Raw genomic sequence first — 14,214 nt, 5'->3', positions numbered from 1 at the left:
CTGTGCGTGGGGGCACTCTTTCCCTTCCGCCTTTGCCACGGTCTCCACCATAGCGGAGGCGGAAGAGACTCCCTCCACTGCGCATGCGCGGGAATGCCGTCAGCGGCCGCTAACGTTCCTGCGCATGCGCCGCCCGGCGATGTCATTTCTGCGCCAGCTGGCGGGGCACAAAGGCCTTTTCCGCCAGCTGGCGGGGCAGAAATTCGTCCGGCACGGGCCTAGCCCCTTAAGGTTGGGGCTCGGCCCCCCAAGATGCGGAGCATTCCGCACCTTTGGGGCGGCGTGATGCCCGACTGATTTGCGCCATTTTCGTCGCCAGTCGGCGGGCATCGCGCCGATACCGGAGAATTTCGCCCATTAAGTTGGACAATGGGAGAATTTAATTCTCTGATAGTACTAGAATTAGTTTTTGTAATCTTCCTTTGTCTGCTATTTTGATGCAATTGTTTCATTTTTTAAAATACATTTAGAGTACCCAATTATTTTGTTCCAATTAAGGGGCAATTTAGCATGGCCAATCCACCTGACCTGCACATTTTGGGTTCTGGGGGTGAAACCCACACAGACACTGGGAGAATGTGCAAACTCCACACTGACAGTGACCCGGGGCCGGGATCGAACCCGGGTCCTCAGTACCGTAGGCAGCAGTGCTAGCCACCGTGCCGCCCTCTTGATGCAATCATTTATGATTTTCATTGAGTTTTACAGCTCAGAAAGAGGTCCTTCCATTGTGCATGTGCTGCCATCCAGCACCAGCACTTGCTGTGTAGCCTTGAATGCTTTGGCATTTCAAGTGCTCATCTAAATTATATCATGAGAAAGGAAGTTTACATGAGCATAGGGGCACATCAAGGAAATTAAACACAGCATTTGCTTTAAAAAAATGTTGAAATTGATCACCTTCTCTGACAATCTGATTTGAAATCGATTTGATCATCATTAGTTAGCGTGATAATTTGCTGGACCAATGTCATGTGACTTTACCTGACCGCTAAAAGAATTTTTAATTCGAAACAGCACTTAAGTCCTATATGATCTACCCCTTATCCTGAGACTGTTTCAAGAAGTGCCTTAAAGGAGGAGTGAGGGAATTGCAGAGCTTTGGATCGAGACAGTTAAAGCCCATTCCATGGTGGAATGCTCTAAATCAGAGATGCGCAAGATTCAGACAGGAATACATAACATTATCTTTTGCAAGTTGTCTGTTTTGAGGTTTATGGGAGTGCTTTTTCATCTAAAATGTAATCTACCCCTAAACTGACATTTATTTCTTTTTTTTAAATAAATTTAGAGTACGCAATTCATTTTTTCCCAATTTAACGTGGCCAATCCACTTACCCTGCATATCTTTGTGTTGTGGGGGCGAAACCCACGCAAACGCGGGGAGAGTATGCAACTCCATACGGACAGTGGCCCGGGGCCGGGATCGAACCTGGGACCTCGGTGCCGTGAGTCAGCAGTGCTAACCACTGTGCTGCCCCACTGACATTTCTAAGTTTTAATTGTCGGCCTATTTTCCTTAAGTCAGACGAGATGGTTTATAGTTAATTTTCACAATTCTGTTGTTGAGTTCCATGCTGTACTATTTAGCCTTGATTATTATTAATTTGGAAGTAACTAATTGACAAGCAGTCAGATTTCACTTGTGTTTTTTGTTTGAAGTGTTAATTTGGCTGAACTTTCCTCCTGCATACCAGATTACGATGCACCCTTGTCTGAGGCAGGAGACTACACCGAAAAATATAGTGGAATTCGGGAACTTTACAGCAAGTACTTGGGTAAATAGACTTCTGTGAATTTTGTACACTTTTTGTTGAGAAAACAAAGTCCATGGATATTTTTGTCGAATTGTGTAGGCTTGAAAATTCAAAGGGGATGATAGCCACTTAGTCACACATGCGCACACACACACACACACACACACACACACACACCCTACCGCTCCACAATACTATCCTTGTTTAAATTTCTTTCTTTGCATTATGTGAGCAGAACATAATAAAAATGATCAGGCAGAAGATGTACCCAGTTCATTAACATGCTTTCAGAAAGCATGGAGACTTCCGTCAAGAGCTGGTCGCATTGTTGAGACTAAAAATATCTACTGTGGTACCAAGTGCACCAAATTCCCATACTTTATCCTACGGTCCACGATTACGGATTGGGCAGGTTTCCTGGGTGGCTAGTGTGAGAAAGGTTGCACTGGGAGGGAGAATTTGGGTTTACGGCACAAGGTGGAAGGAGCTTTACTCTGCAATTAATCCCTGCCCTTGCTTCCTTTGGAACGATTGATGAACCCAACCTTATGCCCTCTCTTATTCTGCCCATCTCACAGCTTTGAGATAATATCACATCATCCTCGCACTGGAATGTCTCATGCAAATTTAATGTGATGTGCAGTTATAGACTTGTGTGTGATCACGTGATATCAAAATAACTGCCTGTTAAAACGACAAACTCAAGCAGCAATTTAGAGAGTCAAAAAGCAAATTTGTTTGTTTTTCGAGAGCTGGCATAGATTCATAGCCCAAATGACCTTGTTAAAGAACAAGTCTATGATTTCATACAAGATCTTTTCTCCTTGTCCCGTTTTCCATCCCACCCCAAAAATGGTTTTACTGATATTAATTTACTGTGTTTAAAAAATCAGGCTAATTTTTTTCACTTTGTCATAGGTCAAGAGTTACCTGAACAACCCGCTGTAATGTATAAATCAAAATACGCCACCCTTCATGTAAAGGAATACATTCCTTTGTGGGACGCACTCAGTCAATTAGAAAAGGTATGTTTTAGTGACTACAATTTATTTTGTAGCTTTCAAAGCAGATTATACACCCGAGGTGAGTGAAGCTGGTACAATGTGGATTCGGATGATAACTGGTATGTACATAGGATTCTTGATTATAAGCATTCAGCATCGAGACCACAGGCGGAATAATAAAATGGTGGAGGGGGGGGGACATCACAGACCACATTGGCATGAAATCGACAATGCTGAGTGCATTGACTGTTTAGGACAAGGCAAAGGTCTTTAGTTAAAGCTAATATTGTGTTAACCCACAGTGAGAGTATGTTAAACAGTTAATGACTCAATTAAATAGTGTTGGTGGCCTGTATGTGTTCCACGGATCCAGAGCGGCCAACACAACACCACCCACTTTATAGCTGTCACTCTGGAAGGGCAATCCCTCAGCGGTTATATCGCCACAATTCCAGCAAGCAGAATCCGGGAAGCACTGCCTGAAAACCTAGAGGCTCACAGACATGAGGGGCTGCTGAGGCCAACGAGTGACCCCACCCCCCCTGAAATGCCCTGTTCCCGGGCTGAACCTATCTGGGTCCCCCGCATCCTCCCCTCTGCCTCCATCTGCAACTGACACCCTGGATGGTAATGGCAACCTGAGTGCTCACCTCCGATATCCCCTTCAGAGGTGAAGTCGCCAGGTTCTCGTTTTTATACAGCTGTTGTTAATCCAGTGACCAGTGAATATTCAGTGAGTGGGGAAGTCCCAGAGGCGGGGCACGGCAACGATATTATAATATATTAAAATGAGGTTCAAGGCGTTCCGCGGCGGATTTCTCATTGCACTACAGGTGAGGTGCCTGGAATATCGGAAACCACAATCTCACCAGGGAGAATCGCGTTGTTTAAATTTTCTGCACGCGCTTCCGTTCTCACTGACTGCGGACGTGGGCTCAAAATCTCCCCCGTTAACTTAATTAAAATAAATACCTTTGTTAACTTGCCAAGTGAGCCCCTAGTATCAGTCATTTCTGCAGGAGGCTGTGTCAAGCAGAGACGAGGCATTCTAAAGAGTCTATTGAACCATATGAAGGCAGGTAACCTCAGCCCATTCTCGCCCCTCTCCCAGGAGCTGTTACCAAGGCAGTGCAATAGGTGGGAGAAGCCTGGTGCACACCTGGGATGGAATTCTCTAAAAATGGGGCTATGTCCCCACGCTAGCGGGAAAACCGGCACCAACGACTCCGGCGTCAACGCCCACGACACCTTTCTAGGGGGCTAGGTTGCCGCCGGAGTCATTTACACATGCGCGGACCGGCCGGCATATTTCTGCGCATGCACGGGTGTTCCCTTCTCCGCGCCGGCCCCCGGGCAATATGGCGGAGCGCTACAGGGGTCCGGCGCGGAGGAAAGAAGGCTCCCACGGAACCAGCCTGCCCGCAGGCCGGTAGGCCCCGATCGTGGGCCAGGCCACACTTATCTGCCAGGTCCCGCCGTGTGTGAGATGAGTAATTCACGCCGGCGGGACTGGGCAAAACTGGACAGCCTCTCGACCCATGGGGGCCAGGAGAATCGCCGGTGGGACCGCTGTCAACGGCCCCCGACCGGCTTGGCGGGAATCCTGCCGCATGGCGGGAATCCCGCCTCCAACCCTAAGCTCACAAGGGGGTGCAGCTGCAGAAACTAGACAATCTGATCAACTTTCCAAGGCCTGAATATCTGAGATTTCTATCATTAGTAGAACCACAAATGAACTTTAAAACAAAAACATTGAAATGTTTAGATTTTTTCCAAAACTGATGAATTCTCCAATGTGGGATCGACTCTGATTTTTCTGTTCAGTGGTGGAGCATTTGTCCCATTGGCCAATAGTCATTTGACCACTAAAATAAAGGCAGAACATTGCAGATGCCAGAAATGGAAAATTAAAAACAGAAAATGCCAGAAAATGCAACAGGTCTGTCAGCATCAGTGGGGAGAGAAACAGAGTTAGCATTTTGAGTCCGTATAACTTCTTCAGTGCTCTGATACCGGCTCAGCGTTAACTCTTGTTTCTCTCTCCACAGTTGTTACCAGATCTGCTGAATTTTTCCTGCCTTTTTAGTTTATATTTTCATTACTTGGCCACAATTTTTAATTCCTTAAGGTTCAAAATGTGCAACATTATTTGAATGGACTGAACATGCATTGATGGTTTACCCAAACCAATCATATTGTGGCAAACCGGCTGATGTTTGTTTATAGTTCTTTTCAAGTGCCACACTTGAGATTTAAATTCATCAGAACACAATAAGCTTAAGTTTTATTGATTATGATGTCATCCCCTACAGAGTGCACTGCTAATTTTAGAAATCTTTTTTTTTTCCAAAGCCAGCTCCAGCCTGCATGCCATCTTTTAGGCAACAGAAAACACAGATCAATTGGCTTGGCACCAAGCTCAATTTCCAGTTAATTATTTGTTTAAAAATGGCAAGGAGCAGGCAGTTTTGGCAGCTCCCCACTCGAATGTATTATTTGGACCAGGTTTGGGGTGGGTGGGAAAGTGATGGCTTGTATTTCATCACTGCTTGTATTGTTTTACTTCCCCTGCTGAGAAAATGCCCAGTAGGGAAGAGGAGATGGGGGGGAAGAGGAGATGGAGGGGGGGGGGACGTAGGAGGGGGGAGGGGGGGAAGAGGAGGAGGAGGGAGGGGGGGAGGAGGAGGAGGGAGGGGGGGAGGAGGAGGAGGGAGGGGGGGAGGAGGAGGAGGGAGGGGGGAGGAGGAGGAGGGAGGGGGGGAGGAGGAGGAGGGAGGGGGGGGAGGGGGAGGAGGGAGGAGGGGGGGGAGGGAGGAGGGGGGGAGGGAGGAGGAGGAGGAGGAGGGGGGGGAGGGAGGAGGAGGGGGGGGGAGGGAGGAGGAGGGGGGGGAGGGAGGAGGAGGGGGGGGAGGAGGGGGGGAGGGAGGAGAGGAGGGGGGGGAAGGGAAGAGGGGGGGAAGGGAGGGGGGGGAAGGGAGGGGGGGAGGAGGGGGGGAAGGGAGGAGGGGGGCCTAAAATCCAACCTGTTTTGTATTTTATTCCATGTAAGCATCACTGGCAAAACCAGCATTTGTTGACCACCCTAATTGCCCTCGAGGAGGTGGTGCTGAAATAATTATCGTATCGGGTGGGTTTCGAACTTGCAGCCTGTGCTACTTCACAGGCTATGGTCTCTTTGAATACATTCCTCTACACACACGCAATTGTCAGGTGGTTGAACTCAAAAGTTTCTTCACGCTCTGATCTATTAGTTCTCAAATGCTAAACCCGAGAGTGCTGTGTATGGGGTAAGGGATATTTCCTGGGATCAAGTTGTTGGTCGGTGAACTATGTGGAAATGTTTGAGGCTGCAAAAGTAACATGTTTCATTGTCTTATTTTGATCTTTTGTAGCCAATTAAAAGTGAAAGACAGATTAATATGGAAAACCTGCCAATCAACCATGACAGTGGACAAGCCTATGGATACACATTATATAACACAGTAATAAATAGTGGAGGATTACTTGATTCAATGCAGAATGTGCGTGACAGAGCACAGGTAACTTAATACAGTCTGTTCTTACATGATTTTGATAAATGTGAATCGTCCAAGGTGAGAGATGTCAATGCTGAGTTCTGGTAAAGGAGATATTTGCGTCACATTTGTGTGTGGTCGGGTGGGGGGGTACCCCAAAGATGCTCTGGAAAATCCCTCTTGAAAGTTCCCAGGTAAACACTTGCTCTGCAATGGCCCAAACGTGCTAACTTGCCCTGGGTAATTGCACTGCGCTCTGAACCATCCGAAGAAGCAATTTAAATCTCTAACTTCGGATGGTTCCACCAGAGTTGCACTAATAGTGACTCCGAAAAGGTAAGAAGAAATAAAACCTCTTCTAATTTCAGCGTAATAAATACCCAGACCAATCCCCGCATGGGCGACCCCTGCACCTCTGACCCCCCCAGGGGCCACGCCTGTCCTGAGTTGCAAGGTCGGGCGAGATAGACAAGAAATTTGACACAGGTAAGTGGGTAGGAAGTGTCAATTCGATGCTAATTGCCACTCAGGAAGTTACAGCAGCTGCATTTCGGTCAACTTGTCTTCACCAATGTGAAGAAAACAATAGGAATCGGGCATTCCATTGTAATGTTATTTCCATAACGAGCTCTCACTATGGGGAGTTGCTGATTTAATCCAGACAAACTGTGAATCCAGTTTTATTTTAATGTGTGAAGTGGCTCATGTCCAGGGAATGGTGCTCAAATCTATTTTTGAATTGGCGTTGTCATTTTTCTATTCTCTTGCATTTCACTGTAGGTTTTTGAAGGTGCCGAGTTAGGAATTTATTCCTGGAGAGTGTAGCTATCTTATACCGTTATTAAACCAGTGACTGCTGTTGACTGCCCAGCCCTGATTTACATTAGGCACTTTGAGAAGCTCTGAGCCATCTAAAATGCCTGTTGGAAGGGACAGTGGCCGTTACTGAGCTTTTCTGCCCCTCAGAACTGGGCCACATATTGCTGAATCCCGTTGTGAGAAGAATTTGAGAGTAATGCATTCACCGAACATTCTTTGCAATCAGGCTTTGAATATTTCCATCATTGCACCTGCAGGCAGATACTCTATTATGGTTTTGATTTGCATTTCTCAAGTGGTCAAGATTTCTAATGCGCCTGGACAGCGACAGTCGTTTTTTTTTTTCTGAAAGTTTTGGGGAGAGAGCAGGTCAATGAGATTTGTTGCAGATTGCTCTGCTAAGGAGCTGGCATAGAAATCATGAGTTGAATGATCTCCATCTGTGCTGTAAACCTCTGTGGATGCTGCTACAGTCAGGACTGTAATGGTAATCTCGTCTGTAAAATTGATTGCCCAATTCTCAACTTTAGTACTCATTAATTGGCAAATAAAACCCCAGCTTGAACAGACATTTTAACCTCCCAGGATGGGCTTGAAGGGGGGGGTTTAAAGATTCAAACATGGGAAACCTGCCTCCAAGTGCACCCACAGCCAGATTTAAGAGATTGATTGGAAGGTAGCCATCTAAGTTGTTTTCCAGAGACAGATCTATTAGTAAAATGTTTTATTATTTTGTGGTTTGCCTTACATTTGATCAGCGTTCTACTTGTACTGCAGACAAGGCAGGTTCCTCAGGGCTCAGGAAGTCAAGAGGGCCGAGGCTTAAGGGGGGTGAAAGTGACCAGATTCATCCGGGCAGTGCCTTTACAGCACTGGGGGTCAGTGTATTTCCCCTACACCAACACGATCAGAGGAAACTTGTCGGGCCAAATGGCCCATTCTTTGCCGTATATCCTATTGAAATCCTTTAATTCCACGCTAATCTAAGACTTGACCATCTTTATGCTAACCATGCTTGGTGGAAAAGAACTGAAAATATACCATATGAGGCATCCTACGAAGGAGGTAGGAATGTGAAGCTATAGCCTGCTGCAACATTAAAATGTATTGACCAAGTCAGCACCTGAAGCATTTTTCCTGCTTTGGCTTGCACTATTCTGCTATACATCTGCTCCACAGCCTGTCGTTTACACGCAACTCTTACTGTTTGCATTAGTGAGTGTATTCTCTGATGTTTCAGGTGTTTGTTGATGGTGTGTCAATTGGATTCCTGGATTACAAAAATATGGAATTGGCAATCTCGGTTGCTACGGTAGGTGCTATTGAGTATCAAGTCTCCAAAATGTGTTTATGGTTAATTAAGCAATTACTTTGTTCTCGGTACTGCTACTTTTGGAGGTGACAGTAGATAATGGGGCTTTTATTTCACTGTTCGTTTCACAAAAATGGTAACTATAAGGAAGGAAACCAAAACTGGATGTCCAAAATTGTTTCTCAGCCAGTGATCGGCTTTGTTGCACTCTGGGCAAAGATACCAAGCACTTTATATACAGCAAATGAGATGCATGACCAGTCTTTTGAGATGTTCAGTGTGGATCAGTATCATAGGACACTGTGATAATTTGCTGCTCTTTTGAAAAGCCATGGGGGCTTCTACATCCACCTGAGCGTGGTGTAAAATCCTATCCATAATTTGGTTCCTTTAACAATGGAGTACTCCCTCAGTACTGCACTGCGGTATTAGCTTGGATTATGTTCTCTACTGCAGGGGAAGGCTTGAACCCACACTCTTCTAATCCAGAAGGGTCTGTATGAGAACAGCGCTGGGAAAAAGTCAAGAACATAGCTTGAGGAGTTTTTGGTACATCCAGCAAGGAGGTGACGTATATAACTGGGTTATAGAATCTCTGCAAACAAATGATTGGTAATTGCGGTAAATGGTTCATAGAGGTATCTTCAACTGTGTTTCAATGAGACTTCAATTAGAGCAGAGAACAGAGACAATGCTTCATGTTGCATTTAACCGACTCCAATTGCTCCAAAATGTTTCAGAGTGGGCTGCATCAATTTATAATTGTTAAGAATCACTATCTGATAAATTACAACAAGGATCTACCTAACCTGCAGACCTTGTACACAGTTAATGGACAACAGATAAACCCAATGATTACAATGTTTGGAAAATTGCTGGCACCTTGTTCAATTCTTGCCTGCTGTGTGTTGAGCCCTTGTAAAATGTCCCTGATTAGTTTTATCGTAAAATGTCCCTGATTATTTAATCGTGTTAGTATTTTATTCTAAGAACAATGTGGGTTTTCTTTTGCTAAAAAGCAGTATTTCCATGCTCTGGTTTAATTCTGCTGTTGTGTGGTGTTTTGTGTTGTCCCCAAATAAATTGCTGAATTCCTTTATAAATCCATGGCAGCGTTAATCTGAAGTATCACTAGGGGGAGGGTGACCATCATCATATAAGAACTCCTCTGGTCGCTCTGCTTAAAATGATGTGATGAAGAAACTCTGTGATGTTCCACGGCGCTGAAACTGATGTATTTTTCTTGCAGGGGAAGCGGAATTTGAGTCTCTTGGTGGAAAATCGTGGCAGAGTCAACTACGGTGACAAACTTGATGACCAGCGAAAAGGTGAACTTGTAAGATGGTGATTAACAATGTAGTCAGTGTTGTTTAGTACGTGATCAGGTAACTTTTCCAACCACTGCAAGATCTGAACTGTGCTGTTAGATTAGTAATTCTGATATGCAAAATTTGACTAGCAAGAAAACTGGATTAAATTTACCAGAATTTCAAATCTGCAGAAGATTGATCGGCAGTTAGGAAGGCAAATGCAATGTTAGCATTCATGTCGCGAGTGCTAGATTACAAGACCAGGGATGTACTTCTGAGGCTATATAAGGCTCTGGTCAGACCCCATTCGGAGTATTGTGAGCAATTTTGGGCTCCGTATCTAAGAAAGGATATGCTGGCCTTGGAAATGGTCCAGAGAAGGTTCACAAGAATGATCCCTGGAATGAAGAGCTTGTCGTATGAGGAACCGTTGAGGACTCTGGGTCTGTACTCGTTGCAGTTTAGAAGGATTCAACGTGGGAGCGGCCTGTTCACGCCGTCGTAAAACGCGACGGCGTGGACACTCTGCCTCCATTTCGGAGAATCCCGCTCAGTGACTATTCAGAGATGCTTTGATCAAAGTGAAATCACTTTATTATGTCCAGAATTCCTTTTACGAGGCAACTGTCTTATTGAAACTTACTGCAAGGCCTGGATGGAGTGGACGTGGAGAGGATGTTTCCACTTGTAGGAAAAACGAAGCAGAGGACACAATCTCAGACTAAAGGGACGATCCTTTAAAACAAAGATGAGGAGGAATTTCTTCAGCCAGAGGGTCGTGAATCTACGGAACTCTTTGCTGCAGAAGGCTGTGTATGAGTGGCTTTATGACAGAGATAGATAGGTTCTTGATTAATAAGGAGATCAGGGGTTCTGGGGAAAAGGCAGGAGAATGGGGATGAGAAAAATATCAGCCATGATTGAATGGCAGAGCAGACCCGATGGGCCGAATGGCCTAATTCTGCTCCTGTGTCTTATGGTTAGTTTGCATCCATTGGAAAGATATCATTGTGCTAACAAGTATGTTCTGATAGCTGCATGTAGAACTGAAGCCAGAACCCTTGACCATTTAAGGAACCTCAGTTTCTCCAGGGTAAGTACGCATTAGGTGTGAATATTAGTCCTGGATAGGAAAAATGCTACAGTGTACAATTTAATGAAGAGGAGTCTTATTGACTTGAAATGTTAACTCTATTTTCTCTTTCCACAGATGCTGCCAAACCCGCTGAGTTTTTCCAGGATTTTCTATTTTTGTTTCAGATTCCAGCAACCGCAGTATTTTGCTTTTATTTTAATGGGGAAATTGCTCTCTTCAGCCTTCAGCTAATGTGCTCAAACTAATGCAACATTTTAACTGAATTTGCAGGCAATCAGATATGTATTTTGTCATAACCTATAGGATTTATCTCTCGCGTCCAAGCTCGACTATTCAAATATTCTCCTTGCCTTACTTCACCCTCCTTTAATCACCGCTCACCCACAATTCACTGCATCAAATCTACCTTGTACCAAATCGTGCTGCCTCACCCAAGTGGCACTGTTTGGGTGCTAGGCTGGCACAGCCGAAGTGCCAGACTATTGACTACTGACCACCTAATGTCTGCAATTTAAAACTCTCCCTATCCTTTTTTGACCAAGCTATTCGTGACCTCTCTTAATATTTCAACAAACTTGACGCCAATTTTTGCTTGACTACACTTCCGAAAAGGCCTTGTGATATTTTTCTTTGTTCAAGGTGCTTTATTAATGCAACTTGCTTGGTTTTCAAAAAAAAACATTGTTTGAACCATCGTCACCTGAAAATATTGCGTTCTTTAGGAGTCAGTGGGCGGGATTCCCCCCCCCCCCCCACCGGGTGGGAGAATCGCTGGGGCGCCGCGCGAATCGTGCCACGCCGCTCCGACCCCCGCACGTGATTCTCCCACCCCCCGAAACCAGCGCCGCACGAATCGCGCCGGGCCGCTCGGAGAATCGCCACACAAGGCGAGTGGCGATTCTCCGGCCCGAATGTGCCGAGCAGCCGCGCGTAAATGGCCTAGGCCCGCTGGCGCCGTCCACACCTGGTCGCTGCCGGCAGGGACTCGTCGCGAAGGCTTGGGGGGCGGCCTGTCTTGGGGGAGGGGGGGGGGGGGTGGCTGCATTCCCGGGGGGGGGAGGGGGGCTGCATTCCCGGGGGGGGCCTCCGATGGGGTCTGGCCCGTGATCGGGGCTCACAGATCGGCGGGCCGGCCTCTTCTTCCCCCCCCCCCCCCCCCCCCGGCCTACTTCCTCGCGTGACCGGCGCCATGTTGGTGAGGGGCCGGAGCGCTCCACGAGGTTACTGCGCATGCGTCGGTTGGCACCGGTGCCTCTGCGCATGTCATCGTTGGCGCCGGCACAACTGCGCATGCGCGGATCCCATGGCGCCCAGTTCACGCCGGGATCTGCGGCTGGAGTGTCGCAAACCACTCCAGCGCCGTGCTGGCCCCCTGTAGGGGCCAGAATTCAACGTGGGAGCGGCCTGTTCACGCCGTCGTAAAACGCGACGGCGTGGACACTCTGCCTCCATTTCGGAGAATCCCGCTCAGTGACTATTCAGAGATGCTTTGATCAAAGTGAAATCACTTTATTATGTCCAGAATTCCTTTTACGAGGCAACTGTCTTATGTGTTCTCCCATTGCTTTGAATGCTATACCTCAGTTCAAAATGCAATGAAGTGCCATCTCATTGAATCAGGATACTTATTAAAAAGAAACCTCTAATGTTTGTTTTGGTTCTTTAGGTCTCATAGGAGATATCTTGCTGAATAAAGAACCTTTGAAGGGCTTTACCATCTACCCTTTAGAGATGAAAACAAGTTTTATTGAGAGGTAAAGTATATGAATTCAACATGTTTTCAGCTGATTTGGTACGTTGTGCAATTTCTGATTTGTATATTTAAAGCAATTCTTGCAAATATTATTTGTTTTGGGTGACCACATCCAAATGTCCTGTGTGCCTGATTCTAGTTGTCACACTGTTTTCTTTAGCACCCCGCCCCCACACTTTTCTTCAGCCCTCTTTTTCTGTGTATCTTTATAATACAATCTATATCGTCCTCATTGCAATTCATGTGATTGGCTTCTTCGAGGGGATAAATGATCTTAAATATAAAATATTTTTCCAAATAAGTTGCAAATAATTAGAATCACTCTTGCTTCTCGTATTGATAATCCGTACTACATTGGGTGATTTACCATTTTAGTGCCCCTCTTGTTTTCTTCTAACCATGTTACCATTTGATTGAGCACAGACTGATACGAATTAGTGCCCAATTAACGTGTGGTGATCGCACAAAAGAATTATTGCTGATTTATTGAGAGATTCTTGGCCATTGAGTTTATGCCATATGTCTTCACGTTGCTGCCAATCCTTTTGCTTACTAAAATCATAACTCCCTGGCTTGATCCTGGATTTTCTATGGTACCTCATCCATTCGTGTGTGGGAGCCTCGGCTAATTGACGGTGGAGTGAGTTAGAGCAACATCTGTTATTCTTGCCCAGTAACCATATGCATATACCACACACACAGGCATGCGCCACACAGACTGATGCCACACTCACCCAAGTGCAGACACAAATGAGCCACTGCAGAGCTATAAGGAGTACTGTTTTCTGTCTCTAACCTAGGGATAGATACTGAGTCTAATTTCAGTGGCCTTGCAAAAAAATATTATTGTGGAGTGTGTGCACGCCCATTTTTGTCCAACACTCATTCAGCCAGTGCAGTGACACCCACGCTGAAGGAATAAGGATGATGACATTTGTCAAATTGGATACTGTTCATTGAGTATAACATCTTTTTTTGTTTGTCTCTCCTGGGTTGAAGTTTCTCAGCTATCCAGTTGAATCCTATTCCGGAAAATCCTACCTTTCCCGGCTTTTTCTATGGCATACTTCATGTGGATTCACTGCCTTATGATACCTTTGTAAAGCTTAAGGTGAGGGAAATTATTTTGATCAGTACAGCTTCCTGCTTCGGGTTGTGATATTTGAAAACAAAATGTATAGCTCGTATCCTAAGATGTGAAACTTACTAAATAAAACAGTCGAAAAATAAACAAAACAGCAATTTGTAGAACTGCTCAACTTGAAACTCATCTCAACAATAGTGGGAAAATATGTGATACAAATTTGCAAACAATATTTTTTGAAGGAGGTGTGGGTATTCCACAGAGCTTTAAAACATTGTAGCTATAGATGGGAATCTGCTTTAACTTAAGGATTCACTACTCTGGGTATGTTCAGAGTTTGTGAACCTGGGCGGGATTCTCCTTTCGCGGGACTAAGTCCACACGGCGGGAAAACCGTCACGAACCACTCCGGCGTCAACAGCCCCCGAAAGTGCGGAATCCTCCGCACATCCGGGGGCTAGGTGGACGCCGGAGGGGTTGGCGCTGCGCCAGCCGGCGCCAAAGGGACTGCGCGAGTTAGCGAATGCGCCGACTGGCCGGCGTATTCTGGCGCATGCGCAGGGG

General features: G+C 45.9%; 1 protein-coding gene across 2 annotated transcripts in view; it reads left to right on the top strand.

Annotated features, from left to right (window-relative positions):
* glb1l2 (galactosidase beta 1 like 2) overlaps positions 1 to 14,214 on the top strand; it is a 66,090-nt gene that overhangs the window by 45,823 nt on the left and 6,053 nt on the right. For both annotated transcript variants that reach the window (XM_072486685.1, XM_072486686.1), the window contains exons 11-17: positions 1,698 to 1,778; positions 2,676 to 2,782; positions 6,154 to 6,300; positions 8,336 to 8,407; positions 9,657 to 9,735; positions 12,480 to 12,567; positions 13,566 to 13,677. In XM_072486685.1, the coding sequence (XP_072342786.1) occupies positions 1,698 to 1,778; positions 2,676 to 2,782; positions 6,154 to 6,300; positions 8,336 to 8,407; positions 9,657 to 9,735; positions 12,480 to 12,567; positions 13,566 to 13,677 (686 nt within the window). The remainder of the gene's footprint in view (positions 1 to 1,697; positions 1,779 to 2,675; positions 2,783 to 6,153; positions 6,301 to 8,335; positions 8,408 to 9,656; positions 9,736 to 12,479; positions 12,568 to 13,565; positions 13,678 to 14,214) is intronic.

This window comes from Scyliorhinus torazame, chromosome 21 (genome assembly GCF_047496885.1).
Source record: "Scyliorhinus torazame isolate Kashiwa2021f chromosome 21, sScyTor2.1, whole genome shotgun sequence".
Taxonomy (NCBI): Eukaryota; Metazoa; Chordata; class Chondrichthyes; order Carcharhiniformes; family Scyliorhinidae; genus Scyliorhinus; species Scyliorhinus torazame.
This window is presented reverse-complemented; position numbering and strand designations above follow the sequence as displayed.